We start from the raw sequence: 22569 nt of genomic DNA on the forward strand, positions 1-22569 counted from the left end.
TGGAGTTCTATGCGCTGCACATATATAATATAAGAGTTACGCGTGTATTGAAGTCCATTGCATAGATTCAGGGGTCAGAGTTCATGGGTGCTGCTGTACAATCTGGAATGTGTTTGGGGTGCTTCAAGTTCTGCTTGGTCAAAGTCTCTTGGGGTTCTCCACCATAATCACCGGCCACATTCCGAACATGAACTGCACCAATGAAAACAAGACAAAACAGTCACATGGTTTACCGTTAATCTCACCCCTTTGTTCCCTACACACAGCGATGCTACAGCTTAAAGGGGACCCGTCACCCAAAAAAAATTATTCCAAATCCTATTTCATCACATTAGTCAAGTAAAATGAACTTTAATTACACTGTATAAATGATTTAAATTGTGTTTCCTTCAGTCTGGGATGTAATAATTACAGCAAGCAGGCAGGAGCCATTGTGTGGACACTTATTAAGACAAGTCTTGTATCATCTCAGAATCTTGTTTGTGAATGGGGGACCTGATGTCCATCCACCTGAATGGAAAATGAAAGTAATTGCCTAAGGCATAGAGGGGTGGGCAATATTTGATTGACAGCTGAGATTTTTAAAATGAGCTTACAACAGCTATAAATTCTTTAATAAAAATTAGAATTTGGATTATATGTTTAATTTGAAAAGGACTATTATTCTACAGATTTTTATGTCTGGGTGACAGGTCCCCTTTAAAACACGGCAGCTCACACCCATCCTCCTATAAATGGAATCACTAATATTAAATTAGGAGAGAGAGGAGGCTGAGCAGCACCTTAGTGCATAATTGGGCTCATTATCAGCCCTCTGACACTAAAAGCCAAGCCATAATTATCAACTGAACTGATTTTTATAGGAGTATATGAGGGACTCCCAATACATGATGTACCAATGGGAAGCTGGGAGTTGCAGTCCTGTATTTGTGTTGGCTGCTCTTTCATAAATGCATCACAGACTACAGTTTATGGAATGAAAGGAAGATGGTGTCCTGGCGCTGTACCAGGCTCTTGCTGGCAGCACCGAGGTTCAGTTTAGTCCCTGGGAATCAATGTATAATGCCCCCCCCCACGTTCCCAATGTAAACATGACACCAGTTTTAGGTAGCGGTCCCCTTTAAAGGAGAATTCAACCCGTAGTTTAAAAAAAACCCTCCCCTGCAGCCTACCTGCCCCCCCCCAGCAAATGCCCCTAATGTTTTACTTACCCCTCCGTGCAGATTATGGCCTCGGAGTTCACGGCAGCCATCTTCTTCTTCTCTGATAATCTTCATGTACTGACGGCATTTTCGGTGCATGCGCAGTTGGAATAAATTTCCAGTTCCGAACAACTGTGCATGCGCAGAAAGTCAAGTAAATTTCCAAAAAATGTTTGGAAATTTTCGTGACTTTCGCTGCATGAGCAGTGGTTCGGGACCAGAAATTTACTCCAACCGAAACTTCCGAAAAAAGACAGAAGAAAGAAGGTGGCTGCCGTGAACTCTGAGGCCAGAATCTGCACGGAGGGGCAAGTAAAAAATGAGGGCCATTAGCCCGGGGGGCAGGTAGGCTGCGGGGGAGGGGGGTCTACCAAGGGTAGGGTTTTTTTTTTTTTTTTACAGGTTGAATTCTCCTTTAAATCAAGACCCTGTGCCCGTGGCAGTTATTCTGAAAACACGTTACTGGCTAAATGCTCATTGGAGGAGAGTTCCATCTAACCAATCACATGCCAGAAATGATGTTACTCACTGCTGACACCTCAGGGACAGAGAAAGGTAATATAGAGAGAAACAGGGGGGTAACAGGTAACAAGTCTGCCCATAGGTACACGTGAGAATTCAGGCCACTCACCTTTACTTTAGGTCGGTACTTCAGGTAGAGCGTCCTTGTGTATAAACTGTCAGCAACGGGGAGAAAAGACAGGATTTCAGTTTCAATGTATTAAAGGGAATGAATTTGCTGGGAATATGGAAGAGGAGGAGGGGAAACAAGGTGAGAAAAAGGGGAAAGGTAACAGAGATCTGTGATGCCCTCCCTTGTTAGGGTATTAGTCTACTGGAAAATTGAGGGAGAATGTTTAGGTTCTCCCTAAAAAAGATAATGAACAAGAGTCTCGGGTTCCCCAGGTACCTGAACAAGATGTGCAGATAGGAGCCCAGTCCTGTGAGAATGTGCCACCAGGCATGGAACTGGGTGACAGCGCCCACTACTGGTGGTACGTTTTGCCGCACTTCCCTAGAAAACAAAATCAAATTCGTGGTTATTTTCAGCCAGTTCTGAGAGCCACCAATCCGCTGCCCACACTGAGGGCATTCCATGGGCACAAAGCTGCCACTTACCTCCAGGTACTACAGAAAATGTTGTCCACGTTCCACAGCAGGAACCCTAATAAAAACAAACCTAGAGAGGTGTAGGCTAGTCCTCTCAGCCACGGGTACACCCTAGGGGATGGAAAATAGAGGTTGGAGTTAAAATTTGGACTTGTGTATAAGCATTGGCCCAAATGGGGGTCACTGACCCCAGCTAAAACCAAATGCTCTGTAAGGCTACAAATGTATTGTTATTGCTGCTTTTTATTACTCCTCTTTCTATTCAGTCCTCTCCTATTCATATTCCAGTCTCCTATTCAAATCAATGAATGATTGCTAGGGGAATTTGGACCCTAGCATCCAGATGGCTGAAATTTCAGAGTGGAGAGCTGCTGAATTAAAAAGCTAAATAACTCAAAAACCACAAATAATAAAACCAATTGCAAATTGTCTCGGAATATCCCTCTCTACAGCATACTAATAGTTAATTTAAAGTTGAACAACCGCTTTAATGGCTGCAATATGGGGTACATGATGAGCCCATATATGTGAAGCTTTAGAGAAGGCCAGAGGATTGGCTGGGATCACTTACCAGGTCACTATATACACAGATCTGAGGACTAGGAAGGACACTAGCAGTCCGTACATAACCTGCAGGGAAAGGAAGAGGCGTCAGTATATCGGCAGTCAGTGTAAAAGCACTTATACTTAATTAAAAATCCACTGAAGGTTTACTAATCCTTTACAATTAAGCTTAGCACCTTTCATGCTTACCCAGCACTTTAAGGATAAGCAAACCTTTAAAATAAGTGAATGTAAAATTGATGAGGGGGCTATTCTAAGCACTTTTGTAATGTACATTGATTATTTATTTTGTTTTAATTCCAGGATATTAAGGGATACATGTAGTGTTAATATGAATGAATTTTGTTACAACAGCGCCACCTGCTGGTCAGTTTCCCACCAGTCTGACCAGCAAGTAGTCAAGGAAGTTGTCAGGAGGCTGTGCTGATGTTCTTCTGCCTATTTTAAAAAAATAAGCATTTCAAAAATTCTCACTCTGAATTACAGAGAAGTGAAGCTCCCAGTCTTTATCTTGCGGATCTTCATGTTGTCTTCGGGTCTCAACGCCTGCCGGAGGAAGTGAAGTTGGGCCAAGTCAGGAATTGGCTGCAACTGTGCATGCGAAAATCGGTGTTGAGACCCGAAGACTAAACGAATGTCTGCAAGATGGTGACTGGGAGCTCTGCTGCGCTTCTCTGCATTTAAGGGTGAGAATATTTTAAAAGGTTTATTTTTCCCCACTAAAGCACATTGCGGGGAGGGAGAGGGGGGAAATGCCTGGAAGCTTTGGGGAGGTTTAGTTCTCCTTTAAGGCAGAGACACACACTCAGATTCGGGGAGATTAGTCGCCCAACAACTAATCTCCTCTTCCTCTGGGACAACTAATCTCCCCAAACTGCCTCCCGCCGGCTATTTACATTCTGGAAATCAATGCACTTTGTTTTCTGAAGTCGCCCGAAGTTGCATCATGAGGAAAACTGCGGCCGACTTGGGAAAACGAGGTGCTCCGAGTGCCATCCCGCCGGCCATTTGGATTCTAGCCAGCAGGAGGCAGTCTAGTCGTCCCCGGGAGTTTCACATTCCCCAGTATAAAATTTGAGTTTCTGATGGGAGCCCCCACCTTCCCTATAATCTGCAAATGTGGGAACAAATGTTGGAAAGAGACTTAATGAGCATTTACATGAGTTTGTGATTAATCTGGAGCTGAGAGGGTCGTGAATTAACCCTGTATGTGCCACAGGCCCCTTGTTAATGCTGCTGCATCACGTGACTGTCAGGCTGAGGGGCACAAAGGCTGGCGCTGATATATGAGGATGGATCTGACACTTTCCAGCAGTTAATTAGCAGTTAATTAGCAGAGGAGTGAATGGTGCACTCAGCGGGGCCCAGGGCTCTATCTGGTTACTGTTCAGCATCAGTAGGTGGAGAATGCAGCGCTGAAGGGCCCCAAAGTTTATTTGTAAGCAGCAGAAAAACAGGTTAGGATTTAAAGGCAACATATACCCTAATTGTACAGCAATAATACAGTACAAGGGTAAAGTTCTTCCTGGGGGGCCACAGAAAATCAAAGTGTTTATTAATCCAACAAGTTGTATGTCCCAATATGGGCTGCTCCTGCTGAACCCAAGGCATTGTTTGTATAGAGACACAGCTCTGTATGAGGCACATGTACTTACCTGATGAAAGACAGGCTCCTTCAACCTTAAATAAACCTGTAGAGAGAGAAAGAAGAGCGTGAGAGAGAGACGGAGGCAGGAGAATGAGCCAATTCTCACAGCTGGGCATCGGGCTAGTGACCCCTGGGGGCTGCTGTTCTGTTCAGGGATAAAGCTAAACTGCCAGTCTCTCATCTCATTTTACAGAGGCTCTAGCTGGCGGGAGAGGGGTTGATATTCTCAGCCAACTTCAGAAAAGTGCCTGGTATATAAATGGCACTTTCATTAAACCCAGCAGGTACTTCTGGTTCACCGGATAAAGGCAGGATCCAAATCTTTTATTTTAAAGGCCGTTCAGTTGCACAACTAAAGGGGAAGTTCACCTAGGAAGACAAATTTCACTGCTTTTATAAACAAAGCAGAAAGATTCAATATATGCCCTGCAGGGTCATGCCTGTAGCTATAGCTGCTCAGACCTGCGTTGGCGTCTAGAGACTCCAAGGACCTGCAGTAACCTGACAAACTGTGAATTATATTGGGGCTTTGGGTAATTGTAACAACAGGGAATAGTTTATTCTCAGCCGAAATACAAGCCCAAGTGCCATTCTCTTGTGGATAAAGGACTGGTGCCAGGGCCTGTTGTTACAGAGATAAGCAGTAGGTGGCACTATGTTACTGGGCAGTGCAGGCTGCAACGTGCCTCATACTCAGGGCTTTGGGGAAACTGCTCTACCTCTTAAAGGATAAGTAAACCTTTAAAATAAGTGAATGTAAAATTGACGAGGGATCTATTCTAAGCACTTTTGCAGTGTACATTTATTATTTATTTTGTTTTTATTCCAAGATATTAAGGGATACATGTACTGTTAATATATATGAATTTTGTTACAACAGCGCCACCTGCTGGTCATTTTCCCACCAGTCTGACCACCAAGTAGTCAAGGAAGTTGTCAGGAGAAAGAAAGAGGCTGATGTTCTTCTGCTTAGGAATAAAATTAGAAACATTTCTCACATCTTTCCTAAGCAGAAGAACATCAGAGCAGCCTCTTTCTTTCTCCTGACAACTTCCTTGACTACTTGCTGGTCAGACTGGTGGGAAACTGACCAGCAGGTGGCGATGTTTAACAAAATTCATTCATATTAACAGTAGATGTATCCCTTAATACAGTGGTCCCCAACCAGTAGCTCGCGAGCAACATGTTGCTCTCCAGCCCCTTGGATGTTGCTCCCAGTGGCCTCAAAGCAGGAGCTTATTTTTGAATTCCTGGCTTAGAGGCAAGTTTTGGTTGTATAAAAACCACGTGTACTGCCAAACAGAGTCTCCTGTATTCTGCCAGTCCATATAGGGGCTACCAAACAGCCAATCAAAGGCCTTATTTGACATCCCGCTGGACTTTCTCATGCTAGTGTTGCTCTCCAACTCTTTTTACATTTAAATGTGGCTCACGAGTAAAAAAGGTTGGGGACCCCTGCCTTAATATCTTGGAATAAAAACAAAATAAATAATGAATGTACATTGCAAAAGTGTTTAGAATAGTCCCCTCATCAGTTTTACATTCACTTATTTTAAAGATTTACTTATCCTTTAATCCAAATGAGATTCTTGCACTGTGAAAATGAAATAAATAAATTGTGGTTAGAGGGATAATACTACTAATATTCCCCTTACTTGTACCGTTTGAAATAATGTCTCTTACAAGGCCTGCCTACCAGCCCACATTTACAGCCTATTAACTATATGGGGGGTACAGGGAGCAGCAATGAAATTCCCAGGGGTGCCACAGGCGTTATTGTCATTTATTCAACCAAAACATGCAGCCTCCTACAAGTTCTGTATCCAATAGAAGTTCACAGTGTCATAATAGTCGCCCAATATATCACACGGCAGTACGGCAACAGAAACGAATGGATGCGAGACACTTACTGTAGTGACTATTAAGCTGAAGAGTATCAGTAGGATGAGCAGCGCATAATTGTAAGAATTTCTGTTCTTGAAACATTCATATCTGTGGGGGAAAAAAAGAGCAAGAATTGTATGAATATCAGTGTAAATTATTAAAGGGGTGGTTCACATTTAAGGTAATTTTAGTATGTTATAGAATGCCCAATTCTAAGCAACTTTTCAATTGGTCCTAACTATTTATTTTTTATACGTTTATAATTATTTGCCTTTTTCTTTTGACTCTTTGCAGCTTTCAAATGGGCGTCGCTGACCCCATCTAAAAAACAAATGCTCTGTAAGGTTACAAATGTACTGTTGTTGCTTTTTATTACTCATCTTTCAATTCAGGCCTGGTTGCAAGGGTAATTTGCACCCTAGCAACCAGACTGCGTAAAATGCAAATTGAAGAACTGCTGAATAAAAAGCTAAACAGCTCAAAAACCACTAATAAAAAATAAAAAACAATCGCAAATTTTCTTAGACTATCACTCTCTACATCATACCAACAGTTAATTTAAAGGTGAACAACCCCTTTAATGAGAAAAATAGCATAAGGCTTTGATTGGTACAAAGCAGATCCCTTGGAGCGGCTCCATTGCTGGCTGTTTCTTCTATAAGCCAAGTAAACTCTCTGTATTACCAACTAGATCTGGATTTTAGTGGCTCATTTATATAAGAGACACTTATAAGATCCAGCTCAAGACAGGGGGGAATAGAGAGGAGATGGTTTTGGGGGATTCAGCCGGGGAATCATTTCACTTGGTTGAATTGTGTTTGTAACACTCACAGTGACTCTCTGTAACCACTAGGGTGTTATAAACAAACATCGTGCAGTGTGTGTGGATTTACTTTGGGCTCTCGCCAGGGATTGGGTTACCCTACATTGCAGGATGGCTGGTGTTTATAGAGTCTCGTTTTGGGCTGAATGAAACGGTTACATATATTGTATCGGCTCTGAAACACAATTTTGTAAATACTAGGGATGAACCAAATCCCGGATTCGGCCTTTTTCAGCAGGATTCAGCAGAATCCTCCTGCCCTGGCTGAACCAAATCCGAATTTGCATGTGCAAATTAGGGGTGGGGAGGGAAATCACATGACCTTTTGTCACAAAATAAGGAAGTAAAAAATGTTTTCCCCTTCCCACCACTAATTTGCATATGCAAATTTGGATTCGGTCGAATCTTTGGCGAAGGATTCGGCCGAATCCAAAATAGTGGATTCGGGGAATCCCTAGTAAATACACAGGAAACATTATATTTTACTTGGCCACATCAGGGTTCTGCTTGTACATAAATGACTTACTTATGACACTTTATTTCTTTTTTTTTTGTTACCTTTCTCCCCAATACACTTCAGCTGCTCTGCTCCTACTGTTCCTTTGGTTCACTACCCAGTAGACTCACTACCCTGACAGCAGAACCCGTACACCCCTTCCCCCTTTCCTATTGGCATGGTACAGGAGAATCAGTTGAGACACTTGGTCCTTAAAGGAGAAGGAACGGCTAAAACTAAGTAAGCCTTAACAGAAAAGTCTATATAAATACACCAGTAACCCCTCAAAGTAATGCTGCTCTGAGTCCTCTGTCAAAAGAAACAGCACATTTCTTTCCTTCTATTGTGTACTCATGGGCTTCTGTATCAGACTTCCTGTTTTCAGCTTAAACCTCCAGGGCTAGGGCTTGAGCATGCTCAGTTTGCTCCTCTCTCCCTCTGCCCTTCCTGCTGTAATCTGAGCCCAGAGCTATGAGTGAGCAGGGAGAGACTCAGGAAGGAAGTGATGTCACACCAACGAAATAAAGTGGGTTGATACCAATTACACCATTACCTGCCTGTGCCACTGCTTCTGTCCCACTTAGAAGCCAAACATCTGCAGTTTCTGCAGATGTTTCGAGCATTGTGGCTCACTTGACAAAGAGCCACAATGCTCGAAACATGTTGTGTTTAATAAACCTTGCAGCAAAGATTCTGCGGTTTTGAGCCTGTTTTGTCCACAATTTTCACAGAAACTGCTGATGTCACACCAAGCTAATATGGCAGCTGCTATCCTAAACAAACAGAAAGAGCTTCTAGAGCTGTTTACTCAGGTATGGTAAAGCTTGTGCAGAATAAATATATTTATAGCTTGCACTATTGTGTCTAATCTATTGGTAATAAACTGCTTCGGTAGCTTTCCTTCTCCTTTAATACTGCCTTAGCCCAAATGACTGACAGTCAGGACTGAATGCCAACTCATGGAGGTCCAGCCTATCAAGGTGTTCCTTGTCATACGGTGTCCTCCCACATGTTGGCAATATGGAGGTGGGCCGGGCACATAAATAATTGGCTAAAACAAGTTCCATAGTGAAGTTGGCAGCTCAGTGGTAGGTACTTACAGGCAGTAGACAAAGACACAGCAACTGTAGATCATGGGCAGCTCATCCAGCAGCTAAAGGTGCAGAGAGAAAGGGAGATATTACATAAGTGGTGCAAAGAACAGTTAATACGATACACAACCTGCCTCCGAACAAGACATGGGACTAGCCCAAGAGATTGGCACCTTTATACCCTCTGATCTGTGGGCCCAGAGATCCTCTCCCTCTGAGATAGGCAGACCTATAACCAATGGGAGTGCAGAATCTCAGCCAATCATGACTTACTGGTTCACATTCCAGGGAAAGAGAGATGCCATATTAAACTGGGCAAACAATAGCAGCTGTGAACCCCATTGTCCCTCCAGCTCAGGTTTAGGCAGCCTTCAGCAGTGTCACTGTCAACTGGCCAAAGGACTCGCATTCTAAATTTCAAGTTTTTTTTATGGTCAACTGTCACATTTCTACTAGGGAGTTATTCAAATTCGATTCAAGGTTTTTTGTTTTTTTTTTTAAAAAATTCGAATTTCAAGATTTATCATACTCTGGCCCTTTAAGAACTCAAATTCGACTATACGCCACCTAAAACCTGCCTAATTACAGTTTAAGTCAATGGGGATCAAGTTTGAGTCGTTTGCAGCCTTCCTGACTTTCAATTTTTTTTTCGGGGGAAAAAACTCAAAGAGTTTTTTAAATTCGGTTCGAATTCAATTCGAGTTCTATTCACCCGATTCGATTCTATTAATAAATTTTGATTGTTCGAATTTCGAGTTTATGGGAGATTTAAAAAAAAACTCACATGAATTCGAAATTGCCTCTCAGTGTATGATATTTACCTAATAAATTAAATCCCACCCAAATGTAATAAACATGGTGTGTCCTGTGTGGGTACTTACCTGCATTTCATACTGCAACGTCATGTGGAAACACCACGAGCCCATCCCCACGGCTGCAAGACAAACACAGAGTCAAGACTTTTGTGCCCGGCTACATGCGGCTACAGTTTGTTCAGCTCTTGTCTAAGGGGCAGATTATTACAGGTATGGGACCTGTTATCCAGAATGCTCAGGACCTGGGATTGTCCAGATATTGGCTCTTTCTGTTATTTGGATCTTCATACTTTAAGGGGCATATTTATCAAGGGTCGAATTTCGAATTGAAAAAACGTCAAAATTCTAATCCAAAAAGGCCAACTGAAGTTAAGTCAAAGTTTTTTTTGGGTCGAATAGGACTGTGTTTGATCGAATAGGTCTGTATTTGGCCAAATTGGAATTGCTCAAATCGTAGGAATAGCACATTCAATCTAATTCGATTCAAAGTTTTTCCCAAAAAAAACTTTGTCCACAGTTGACTCCAAAGAGACAGTACATGATAAATTTTGATATTCAATTTTTTTGCAAATTCAATTAGAATTTGGACTATTGCCTAGTCGAAGTACACAAAAATAGCTCGAATTTTGAAATTTTTCAATTCGAAAATTCATCTCGACCTTTGATAAATCAGCCCCTAAATCTGCTAGAAAACCATGTAAACAAAAAATAAACCCAATAGGCTGATTTTGCCTCCAATAAGGATTAATTATATCTTAGTTGGGATCAAGTACAAACTACTGTTTTACTATTACACAGAAAAAGGAAATGATTTTTAAATATTTGGATTACCGGTACTTGGATAAAATCTATGGGAGACGGCTTTTCCGTAATTGAGTTTTCTGGATAATGGTTTCCCGGATAATGGATCCCATGCCTGTACCAACGTTTGAAAAGCTTGAGGAGTCTGGAATTTAAGAGCATTTATCCTGACCCCAGGCCTGCTCGCAAAGGGCTCCCTGGATTTGCATTCTTGGGAGCCAAAAAGCATCAACTGCTGGTCTCAACCATTTGCTCCTTGGCCACAAAGTGGGGGTCAATACACACAGCAATGGTTCAGGCCAGACTGACCAATCATATTGCTCTGTGTATGGGCATCATAAGCATGACGATGGCGATGGAAGTAGCAGAGAATGATGGGAGAAAGGCAAGCAAGTGACATATAACAATATTGAGCTCTCAGTGCACCCCAACACCTACCTGCAAGTCCCAAAAAGGAAACCAAATAGCGCGTCTCTAATCCATCTTTTACCGTCTGAATTGCACCGAAGATGGGAGGTAGGATCATAATCAGGTTACTCACTGTGTTCCCTGTAAAACAGAAAGGGGAGACATTCAGAAGCGGTGGAAGCAATGAGCCAACGGCTACTTATAAAGGAAGCATCGCTAAAATATTAACATAAGTTACATGAGGTTATATCTGGGACCTACATGAGACACGGAGACCCAATAAGTAAACCTTTAAAATAAGTGGATGTAAGATTGATGGGGGAGCTATTCTAAGCACTTTTGTAAAAATACATTCATTATTTTTCATTCCAAGATACATGTAGTGTTAATATGAATGAATTTTGTTACAACAGCGCCACCTGCTGGTCAGTTTCCCACCAGTCTGACCAGCAAGTAGTCAAGGAAGTTGTCAGGAGAAAGAAAGAGGCTGATGTTCTTCTGCTTAGGAATAAAATTAGAAACCTTTCTCACATCTTTCCTAAGCAGAAGAACATCAGCCTCTTTCTTTCTCCTGACAACTTCCTTGACTACTTGCTGGTCAGACTGGTGGGAAACTGACCAGCAGGTGGCGCTGTTGTAACAAAATTCATTCATATTAACAGTACATGTATCCCTTAATATCTTGGAATAAAAACAAAATAATTAATAAATGTACATTACAAAAGTGCTTAGCATAATACTCTCATTCATTTTACATTCACTTATGTGAAAGGTTTACTCCACTGCTTGCTAAGTAATCAGTGGAACATGGAATCTTTACTCATGGGACAGTGCAACTTACTGAGCCGGAAAAGCTACGCACGGCACTTAATGCTCAGAAAATCCATAGCTGTGTGTGACATCTCCCTGTGTCTCAAACACAACGAGAGGCTGATGGGGGAGCGCTCCCAATCTGGGTTTAAGGAAGAGACAGCAGCTGAGCAAAAGACCCTCGCCAATACGAGACCTGATTCTGGTTAGAGAAAGACCCTGTATTAAAAGAAATTCTACTTGAAAGTTTTATTTCTGAGGGTTTCACACTGAACATAAAAAAATAAAATGAAAATAATGTCAGTGAAAGATCAGGTGTGTGTGTGTGTGTGGGGGAGAGTGGCTGATTGCAACTGATATCATGACATCCAATCAGAATAAGCACCAGCCCAGGAAGCTCACTTTTAAAGTAAAACTATAACCCTCTTAAACAATGAAGGTCTCCATAAAACAGATGCTTCATTTAAATAAACCATTTTCAGAATAATATACTTTTCTAGAAGTACCATTGGGTAATCCTAAATAGTAAATTGCCATTTTAAAAAATAAGGGGCGTCGCCTGGGATCTTATGATTCACGGTGCACACAAACACACCACACAAATCATACATGTTGGGTCACATGAGCCAATTAACAGACAGAGTTGTATCTTTTGCTTCCCGTTACAGTTAAGGTGGCCATACACGGGCCGATAAAAGCTGCCGACAGACCGTGTCGGCAGCTTATTGGCCCGTGTATGGGGGCCCCCGACGGGCTTCCCCGATCGAGATCTGGCCGAAAGTCGGCCAGATTAAAAATCCCGTCGGATCGCGGCCGCATCTGTTCGTTGATGCGGTCCCGCGATCCGACCGCCCGTTTGGCGAACGCTAGGATCCGATCGTTGGGCCCTAGGGCCCACGATCGGATCAGCCCGATATTGCCCACCTCAAGGTGGGCATATCGGAGGGAGATCCGCTCGTTTGGCGACATCGCCAAACGAGCGGATCTATCCGTGTATGGCCACCTTTACTCCTCCCAAAGTGAAGCAGAGAAACTGACCCAAGATACAGTAGCAGCCATAGCAGAAAGTGGGTACTACTACTGAGTAGTACTGGGGCATTCCAAGCTCCTGCATGTGTCTGGCTCAGATCAGAGAGGCCAGTCCTGTTAATTGGGACCAGACACCTTTCATGTGTCAATGGGCAAATAACAGAGTATGGGAATTCTGTATGGGCAACGACATGCCGAGGGAAGCGTGCCCTTCAGTCTAAAAGGCAACAAAGTCATGTGACTACCAGTTCCGACAGAGTCACCTTAGCACCAGTTCAACCTGCGGCTCTGAGAGCAGATACAGGAAATACAGGATTCAGGGCTCGTCCACTGGAATCTTGTCCCATGTAAGTCTATAGCAGTCGGCTAATTGTGGCCACACTGGATGTAATGCCCCCATATCTATCTCCAGGGAGCCCCCCAAATCCATCTCCAGGGAGCCCCCCAAATCCATCTCCAGGGAGCCCCCCAAATCCATCTCCAGGGAGCCCCCCAAATCCATCTCCAGGGAGCCCCCCATATCCATCTCCAGGGAGCCCCCCATATCCATCTCCAGGGAGCCCCCCATATCCATCTCCAGGGAGCCCCCCAAATCCATCTCCAGGGAGCCCCGCGTCCATCTCCAGGAAGCCCCTCATATCTAGCTCCAGGGAGCCCCCCAAATCCATCTCCAGGAAACCCCTTATATCTATCTCCAGGGAGACCCCCCATATCCTTCTCCAGGGAGCCCCCCAAATCCATCTCCAGGGAGCCCCTCATATCCTTCTCCAGGGAGCCCCCCAAATCCATCTCCAAGGAGCCCACCAAATCCATCTCCAGGGAGCCCCTCATATCCTTCTCCAGGTAGCCCCTCATATCCATCTCCAGGGAGCCCCCCATATCCATCTCCAGGGAGCCCCCCATATCCTTCTCCAGGGAGCCCCCCAAATCCATCTCCAGGGAGCCCCCAAATCCATCTCCAGGGAGCCCCTCATATCCTTCTCCAGGGAGCCCCCCAAATCCATCTCCGGAGAGCCCCCCGTCCATCTCCAGGGAGCCCCTCATATCTATCTCCAGGGAGCCCCTCATATCTATCTCCAGGGAGACCCCATATCCATCTCCAGGGAGCCCCCCAAATCCATCTTCAGGAAGCCCCTCATATCTATCTCCAGGGAGCCCCCCAAATCCATCTCCAGGGAGCCCCCCAAATCCATCTCCAGGGAACCCCTCATATCTATCTCCAGGGAGACCCCCATATCCTTCTCCAGGGAGCCCCCCAAAATCCATCTCCAGGGAAGCTCATCTTCATATCCTTCTCCAGGGAGCCCCCCACAAATCCATCTCCAGGGAGCCCCCAAATCCATCTCCAGGGAGCCTTCAATTCCTCTCCAGGGAGCCCCCCAAATCCATCTCCAGGGAGCCCCTCATATCCTTCTCCAGGGAGCCCCCCAAATCCATTTTCAGGGAGCCCCTCATATCCTTCTCCAGGAAAACCCCCAAATCCATCTCCAGGGAGCCCCGCGTCCATCTCCAGGAAGCCCCTCATATCTAGCTCCAGGGAGCCCCCCAAATCCATCTCCAGGAAACCCCTTATATCTATCTCCAGGGAGACCCCCATATCCTTCTCCAGGGAGCCCCCCAAATCCATCTCCAGGGAGCCCTTCATATCCTTCTCCAGGGAGCCCCCCAAATCCATCTCCAGGGAGCCCCCAAATCCATCTCCAGGGAGCCCTTCATATCCTTCTCCAGGGGCCCCCAATCCATCTCCAGGGAGCCCTCATATCCTTCTCCAGGGAGCCCCCAAATCCATTTTCAGGGAGCCCCTCATATCCTTCTCCAGGAAAACCCCCAAATCCATCTCAGGAGCCCCGGCGTCCATCTCCAGGAAGCCCCTCATATCTAGCTCCAGGGAGCCCCCAAATCCATCTCCAGGAACCCCTTATATCTATCTCCAGGGAGACCCCCATATCCTTCTCCAGGGAGCCCCCCAAATCCATCTCCAGGGAGCCCCTCATATCCTTCTCCAGGGAGCCCCCCAAATCCATCTCCAAGGAGCCCCCCAAATCCATCTCCAGGGAGCCCCTCATATCCTTCTCCAGGGAGCCCCTCATATCCTTCTCCAGGGAGCCCCTCATATCCTTCTCCAGGGAGCCCCCCATATCCATCTCAAGGGCACGTCTTACCTAACTTGCCAGTTTGCAAGGCTTGGGGTGAGTACATAACCCCCTCAGAGCTATTGTGACCCCCTCACATCCACCTCTCCCTACTGTACATCATGTACTGAGACCCCCAACTCTCCAGTAACTCCCTGCACCCTGAGCAGTCCCCCAGCAGAGAGGAGGGTGCAAGTAATACAGGCCACGCCTCTGCAGCTGGTTTATCAGGCATGCTGGGAGTTGTAGTATTATGGGCAGTGACTGTTGAGGGTACAGGGCGGGGCTGCTAATAATAGAAATAAATAATAGAATGGTCAGTGACATGGGGAGCAGTTATTATATACAGAGAGCTCAGGGGCCCAGTACATAGGGACACACCCCTGGACATGAGCTACAGCTGAGAGTTACAGTTAAACAACAGTTAGAGGCCACAGTTTGCTCTGATACAAATAGTAAAGGCGGTATAAGCGTGACAGGGAGGGGACTATTACTCCCAGCATGCTCAGCAGCCACAGAGATGAACATCCCGGCAGTGAATCCAGGAGCCAGAACTCCCAGAAGGCCCCGTGTGACTCCCAGCATCCCCCGCGCCCGGTACTCACAGAACTCGGCGATGTAGAAGGTCACCCGCGTAATTCTCCTCACACCACTCCAGGGTGGAGGTCGGGGGACCCCAGTAACCGGGCCTGTCCAGCGCCGGAGCCATCGCACTGCCTGTACCCTCACAGCCGGCCGGGGAGGAGCTGAGGAGAGTAGGGTGAGGGACCAACTGACACGCCTCTACTGGATCAGCCTAGCTCCTCCTCCTTACCCACTCAATAGCGTCCAATGGCAAGCAAGGGGCGTGGCAAATTCACGCGACTGAGGCGACGGCTGAATCAATGGCTGTGGCGTAAGGTCGGTAAAAAGCGAGGGCGTGGCTAAGTGATTTTCGAGTAAAGGCGGAGCTAGAGCTTTTTTATATCAAAAAGTCTACCTGTGTGGGCGGGAAAAAGCATGGGCGTGGCCAAAGATGAGAGGCAGAGTTTTATGAAGTGCTTAGGGATATGTAGGTATGCGGCCTTAAAGGAACAGTAACATCAAAACATGAAGGTGTTTCAAAGTTTATAATGTAGTGTTGCCCTGCGCTGCTTAAACTGCAGTGTTTGCTTCAGAAACTCTACTATAGTTTATATAAACAAGCTGCTGTGTAGCCATGGGGGCAGCCATTGAAGCACAGGATACACAGTAGATAACAGATAAGTACTACTATAGTTTATATAAACAGCTGCTTTAGCCATGGGCAGCCATTCAAGCACAGATCACAGTAGATATCAGATAAGTACTACTATAGTTTATATAAACAAGCTGCTGTGTAGCCATGGGGGCAGCCATTCAAGACACAGGATATACACAGTAGATAACAGATAAGTACTACTATAGTTTATATAAACAAGCTGTTGTGTAGCCATGGGGGCAGCCATTCAGCACAGGATCACAGTAGATAACAGATAAGTACTACTATAGTTTATATAACAAGCTGCTGTGTAGCCATGGGCAGCCATTCAACCAGGATACACAGTAGATAACAGATAAGTACTACTATAGTTTATATAAACAAGCTGCTGTGTAGCCATGGGGGCAGCCATTCAAGCACAGGATTACACAGTAGATAACAGATAAGTACTACTATAGTTTATATAAACAAGCTTGCTGTGTAAGCCATGGGGCAGCCATTCAAGCACAGGATACACAGTAGTATAACAGATAAGTATACTATAAGTTATATAACAAGCTGTTGTGTTAGCCATGGGCAGCCATTCAAGCACAGGATACACAGTAGATAGGGTCTCAAAGTTCCATAGCTATGTTTAGGTTTAAATTGATTTTACTCTATATTTCCCTTTAATATGTAGAATCACTGAGTAGTCCTTAACAATCTATTCATGAGTATTCTGGTTATATGCATCCAGGGAAGACCAAATTTTAAAATAATGATTATATAATATCCTAAGATATACTCAGTTCAATTTTAAGGCCAGAACAAAACGGATACATGTACTGTTAATATTAAGGGATGCACGAATCCATATTTTGGATTCAGCCGAACCCCTGAATCCTTTGCGAAAGATTCGACGATAACCGAATCTGAATCCTAATTTGCATATGCAAAGGGTGGCAAGGGGAAAACATTTTTTAATTCCTTGTTTTTGTGACCAAAAGTCACTCGATTTCTCTCCCGCCCTAATTTGCATATGCAAATTAGGATTTTGATTCAGTTCGGCTGGCAGAAAAGGATTCGGTCGAATCTGAATGAAAAGGCGCGGAATCCTTGCCGAATCCCGAACCGAATCCTGGATTCCGTGCATCCCTAGTAAATATAAAATGAATTTTTGTTAAAACAGCGCCACCTGCTGGTCCAGTTTTCCCACCAGTCTGACCAGCAAGTAGTCCAAGGAAGTTGTCAGGAGAAAGAAAGAGGCTGATGTTTCTTCTGCTTAGGAATAAAATTGAAACCTTTTCCTCACATCTTTCCTAAAGCAGAAGAACATCAGCCTCTTTCTTTCTCCTGACAACTTCCTTGACTACTTGCTGGTCAGACTGGTGGGAAACTGACCAGCAGGTGGCGCTGTTGTAACAAAATTCATTCATATTACAGTACATGTGTCCCTTAATATCTTGGAATTAAAAATAAAATTAAATAATGAATGTAAATTAACAAAAGTGCTTAGAATAGCCCTCATCAATTTTTACATTCACTTATTTTAAAGGTTTACTTATCCTTTAAGGTAATTTGGACCAATAGTAGCCAGATGGCTGAAATTGCAAAGCAATTGCTTGAATAAAAGCTAAATAACTCAAAAACACAAGTATAAAAATTGAAAACCAATTGCAAATTGTTCTCGAGAATAATCCCTCTCTACTTCATAACTAACAGTTAATTTAAAGGTGATACAACCCCTTTAATGGATGCTGGGGTCTGAAATGCCGTTTATGGTGTGCCTGGAAGCCTATTCTAACCTGTGCCTATCTACCATCAATTAGGTCTACAATTGACCTAATTGATCCTGTCAACCCTACTACTTAGCTTAGACTCTGAGAAGGCTTTTGACTGCCTCAATTGGGACTTTATGTTTGACTTGCTGAAGCAACTGGGCATGGGGAGGCCCTTTTACAGGGCCATTCAAAACTTGTATTCTAACCCCGCAGCCACACTTATATTTCCCAATTGAGGCAGTCAAAAGCCTTCTCAGAGTCTAAGCTAAGTAGTAGGGTTGACAGGATCAATTAGGTCAATTGTCCTGCGGGTATTGTCACCTGCCTTATGAAGCCGACTTGATCTGAGTTTATGAGCTTGGCCATGAGGGGTCCCCAGTCTATATTTGCCATTAGTTTAGTGAATACTGGAGTTGAACTGATTTCAAAGGGCTATTGGTCTGTAGCTCCAGACATAAACCAGGGTTCTTTGCTTTCTTTTGTTCAATAGGGTTATATATGAAAGATAACATGGATTAGGGACTGGCTGCACAGTTTTGTTAAGTGAGGTATTATTAGTTAGTGGATTTTTTTTGTTATAGGCATATGGAGTAGCCATCTGGGCCTGGGGCTTTTGAGGAGGAGAGTGACTTAATTGTAATCTTTTAACTTCTTCCTCTCGTGATTGGCTTATTAAGGACTTCCAATGTCTGTTGGGGTTAGAGTTCTGGTGTACATTTTCTTCTAAAGAAGGTTTTGTCCTGAGGGTTGATAGGCTACTGTGTGCTGGGAGTACTCCATTTCTGTTCACTCTTAAGTTACAAGCTTTCACGTGAATAATCTGAAATACGAATAACCAGTTACTTCATTATTTGTTCATAGGTCCCAAATCCGGCAATCCCAGTTTCTTTGGTAGCATGGAGACATTGTGCAGTGCTGAGTTCAGATAGGAGCTGTTCAGCAAGTAGAAGCAATGGCTGGAAGCAATTCCTGGGTCAGAACCTGGAATGTTTTCTCCAGCCGCAACTCATACACAAAGAGGCTGACTTTACTTAGTGGTCTGGAATTAACTTTGTAGGAACAAAAACTTTAATTGGTGTTTGAAACGTGCAGTTGCAGGTGTAAAGTTACCCAGCTTTTAATGTTTCATGGCTGTGGACTGTGGGATAGCAGGTATTAGTAGCGGAGGATGGTGGCCTATAGTAACAGTGGATAATGTCTCTGGAAGGAGTGTGACTGTGGGATAGCAGGTATTAAGTAGGGAGAGATGGTGTCTAATGTAAAGTGCGATAATAGTCTCTGGGAAGGGAGTGGTGACTTGTGGGAAAAGCAGGTAATAGTAGGGAGAGATGGTGCCTATAGTAACAGGTGGATAATAAGTCACCTCTGGGGAAGGGAGTGTGACTGTGGGATACGCAGGTATAGAGGTTGAGAGATGGTGTCTATAGTAACAGTGGATAATAGTCCTTCTGGGAAAGGGAAGTGTGGACTGTGGGATAGCCAGGTATAGTAGGGAGAGATGGTGTCCTATAGTAACAGTGGATAATTAGTCTCTGGGAAGGGAGTGTGTGACCTGGTGGGATAGGCCAGGTATAGAAAGGAAAGAGATGGTGCCTATAGTTAACAGTGGATAATAGTCTCTGGAAGGGAGTTGTGGACTGTGGGATAGCAGGTATAGTAAAGGGAGAGATGGTGCTAATAGTAACAGTGGATAATAGTCTCTGGGAAGGGAGTGGTGACTGTGGGATAGGCAGGTATAGTAAGGAAGAGATGGTGCCTATAGTAACAGTGGATAATAGTCTTGGGAAGGGAGTGTGACTGTGGGATAGCAGGTATAGTAGGAGACATGGTGCCTATATGTAACAGTGGGATAATAGTCTCTGGGAAGGGAGTGTGACTGTGGGATAAGCAGGTATAGTAGGGAGAGAATGGTGCCTATAGTAAAAGTGGATAATAGTCTCTGGGAAGGAAAGTGTGACTGTGGGATAGCAGGTATAGTAAGGAGAGATGGTCCTATAGTAACAGTGGATAATAGTCTCTGGGAAGGAAGTGTGACTGTGGGATAGCAGGTATAGTAGGAAGAGATGGTGCCGTATAGTAACAAGTGGATAATAGTCTCTGGGAAGGGAGTGTGACTGTGGGATAGCAGGTATAGTAGGGGAGAGATGGTGGCCTATAGTAACAGTGGGATAATAGTCTCTGGGAAGGGAGTGTTGGACTGTGGGATAGCAGGTATAGTAGGGAAGATGGGTGCCTATAGTAACAGTTGGAATAGATAGTCTCTGGGAAGGGAGTGTGACTGTGGGATAGCAGTATAGTAGGGAGAGATGGTGTCTATAGTAACAGTGGGGATAATAGTCTCCTGGAAAGGGAGTGTGACTGTTGGGAATAACTCACAGGTATAGTAGGGAGAGATGGTGTCCTATAGTAAAGTGGGGAATATAGTCTCTGGTAAAGGGCAGTGTGACTGTGGGATAGCAGGTATAGTAGGGAGAGATGGTGTCTATAGTAACAGTGGAATATTAGGTCTCTGGAAGGGAGTGTGACTGTGGGCATAGCAGGTTATAGTAAGGGAGAGTGGTTTATCCAGTAACAGTGGGATAATAGTCTCTCTGGGAAGGGAGTGTGACTGTGGGATAGCAGGTTTAGTAGGGAAGAGATGGTGCCTATAGTAACAGTGGGATAATATGTCCTCTGGGAAGGGGAGTGTGACTGTGGGATAGCAGGTTGTAGGGAGAGATGGTGCCTATAGTAACAGTGGGATATAGTCTCTGGGAAGGGAGTGTGACTATGGGATAGCAGGTATAGTAAGGGAGAGATGGTGCTATAGTAACAGTGGATAATAGTCCTCTGGGAAGGGAAGTGTGACTGTGGGATAACAGGTATAGTAGGGAGAGATGGTGCCTATAGTAACAGTGGATAAATAGTCTCTGGGAAGGGAGTGTGACTGTGGGATACAAGGTATAGTAGGGAGAGATGGTTGTCTATAGTAAACAGTGGGATAATAGTCTCTGTTGGGAAGGGAGTGTGACTGGTGGGATAGCAAGGTATAGTAGGAACGAGATGGTGCGCATATAGTAACAGTGGATAATAGTCTCTGGGAAGGGAGTGGTGACTGTGGGATAGAGCGTATAGTAGGGAGAGATGGTGCCTATAGTAACAGTGGATAATAGTCTCTGGAAGGAGTGGTGACTCGTGGATAGCAGGTATATGAGTAAGGAGAGAATGGTGCCTATAGTAAACAGTGGATAATAGTCTCTGGGAAGGGAGTGTGACCTGTGGGAATAGCAGGTATAGTAGGGAGAGTCGGTGCCTATAGTACAGTGGATAATGTCTCTGGGAAGGGTAGTGTTGACTGTCGGGATAGCAGGTATAGTGGAGAGATTGTGCCTATAGTAAAAGTGGGATAATAAGTCTCTGGGAGGGAGTGGTGACTGTGGATAGCAGGTATAGTAGGGAGAGATGGTGCCTAATAGTAACAGTGGATAATAGTCTCTGGCAAGGAGTGTGACTGTGGGATAGCAGTATAAGTAAGGAGAGATTGGTGCCTATAGTAATAGTGGAATAATATGTCTCTGGGAAGGGAGTGTGCTGTGGGATAGGCAGTATAGTAGGAAGAGATGGTGGCCTAATTAGTAAAGTGGATAATGTCTCTGGGAAGGGAGTGTGACTGTGGGATAGCAGGTAATAGTAAGGGAGAGATGGTGCCTATAGTAACAGTGGATAATAGTCTCTGGGAAGGGAGGTGTGGACCTGTGGGATAGCAGGTATGAGTAGGGAGAGATGGGTGCCTATAGTAACAGTGGATAATAGTTCTTGGGAAGGGGTGTGACTGTGGGATAGCAGGTATAGTAAAAGGAGAGATGGTGCCTATAGTAACAGTGGATAATAGTCCTCTGGGAAGGAGTGTGACTGTGGGATAGCAGGTATAAGTAAGGGAGAGATGGTGTCTATAGTAAAGTTGGGATAAATAGTCCTCTGGGAAGGGAGTGTGAACTGTGGGATAGACTAAGGTATAGTAGGGAGAGATGGTGTCTATAGTAAGTGGGATAAATAGTTCTCTGGGAAGGTAGTGTGACTGTTGGAATAGCAGGTAATAGTAGGGCGAGATGGTGTCTGCTATAGTAACAGTGGGAAATAATAGTCCTCTGGGGAGAGGGAGTTGTGCTGTGGGATAGCAAGGTATAGATAGGGCAGAGATGGTGTCCTATTAGTAACAAGTGGGATATTACGTCTCGTGGAAGGGAGTGTGACTGTGGGATAGCAGGTATAGTAAGGGAGAGATGGTATCTATAGTCAGTGGGATAATAGTCTCTGGGAAAGGGAGTGTGACTGTGGGATAGCAGGTTTAGTAGGGGAGATGGTCCTATAGTAACAGTGGGATAATAGTCTCTCTGGAAGGGACGTGTGACTGTGGATAGCAGGTTTAGTAGGGAGACATGGTGGCCTCTTTAAAAGTAACAGTTGGGAAAGAAAGTAATACGTCTCATGGGAGGGAGTGTGATAGTGGGATATGAAGGTTACTAGTAGGGAGAGAGTTGGGTGCCTATAGTAACAGTGGAAATATAGTCTCTGGAAAGGGAGGTGTGACTGTGGGATAACGGTATCAGTAGGCGAGAGATGGTGGCCTATAGTAACAGTGGACTAATAGTCTCTGGGAGGGAGTGTGACTTGTGGGATAACAGGTATAGTAGGGAGAGAATGTGTTATAGTAAGCAGTGGATAATAGTCTTCTGGGAAGGCAGCTGTGACTGTGGGATAGCAGGTATCAGTATGGGAGAGATGGTGCCTATAGTAA

General features: G+C 44.6%; 1 protein-coding gene across 2 annotated transcripts in view; it reads right to left on the reverse strand.

The window, feature by feature from the left end:
• acer3.S (alkaline ceramidase 3 S homeolog) overlaps positions 1–22569 on the reverse strand; it is a 47156-nt gene continuing 24587 nt past the window's right edge. Inside the window, exons 1-11 of one of the 2 annotated variants that reach the window (XM_041583208.1) lie at positions 15419–15548; positions 10873–10983; positions 9700–9752; positions 8828–8880; positions 6435–6516; positions 4532–4567; positions 2884–2942; positions 2322–2423; positions 2113–2217; positions 1834–1879; positions 1–192 (exon numbers count right to left, since the gene is read on the reverse strand). In XM_041583208.1, the coding sequence (XP_041439142.1) occupies positions 139–192; positions 1834–1879; positions 2113–2217; positions 2322–2423; positions 2884–2942; positions 4532–4567; positions 6435–6516; positions 8828–8880; positions 9700–9752; positions 10873–10960 (678 nt within the window). In that variant the 5' untranslated portion in view covers positions 10961–10983; positions 15419–15548 and the 3' untranslated portion in view covers positions 1–138. 2 annotated transcript variants of the gene reach the window in all.

The sequence above is a fragment of the Xenopus laevis genome, chromosome 2S (genome assembly GCF_017654675.1).
Source record: "Xenopus laevis strain J_2021 chromosome 2S, Xenopus_laevis_v10.1, whole genome shotgun sequence".
In the NCBI taxonomy this organism is placed as follows: Eukaryota; Metazoa; Chordata; class Amphibia; order Anura; family Pipidae; genus Xenopus; species Xenopus laevis.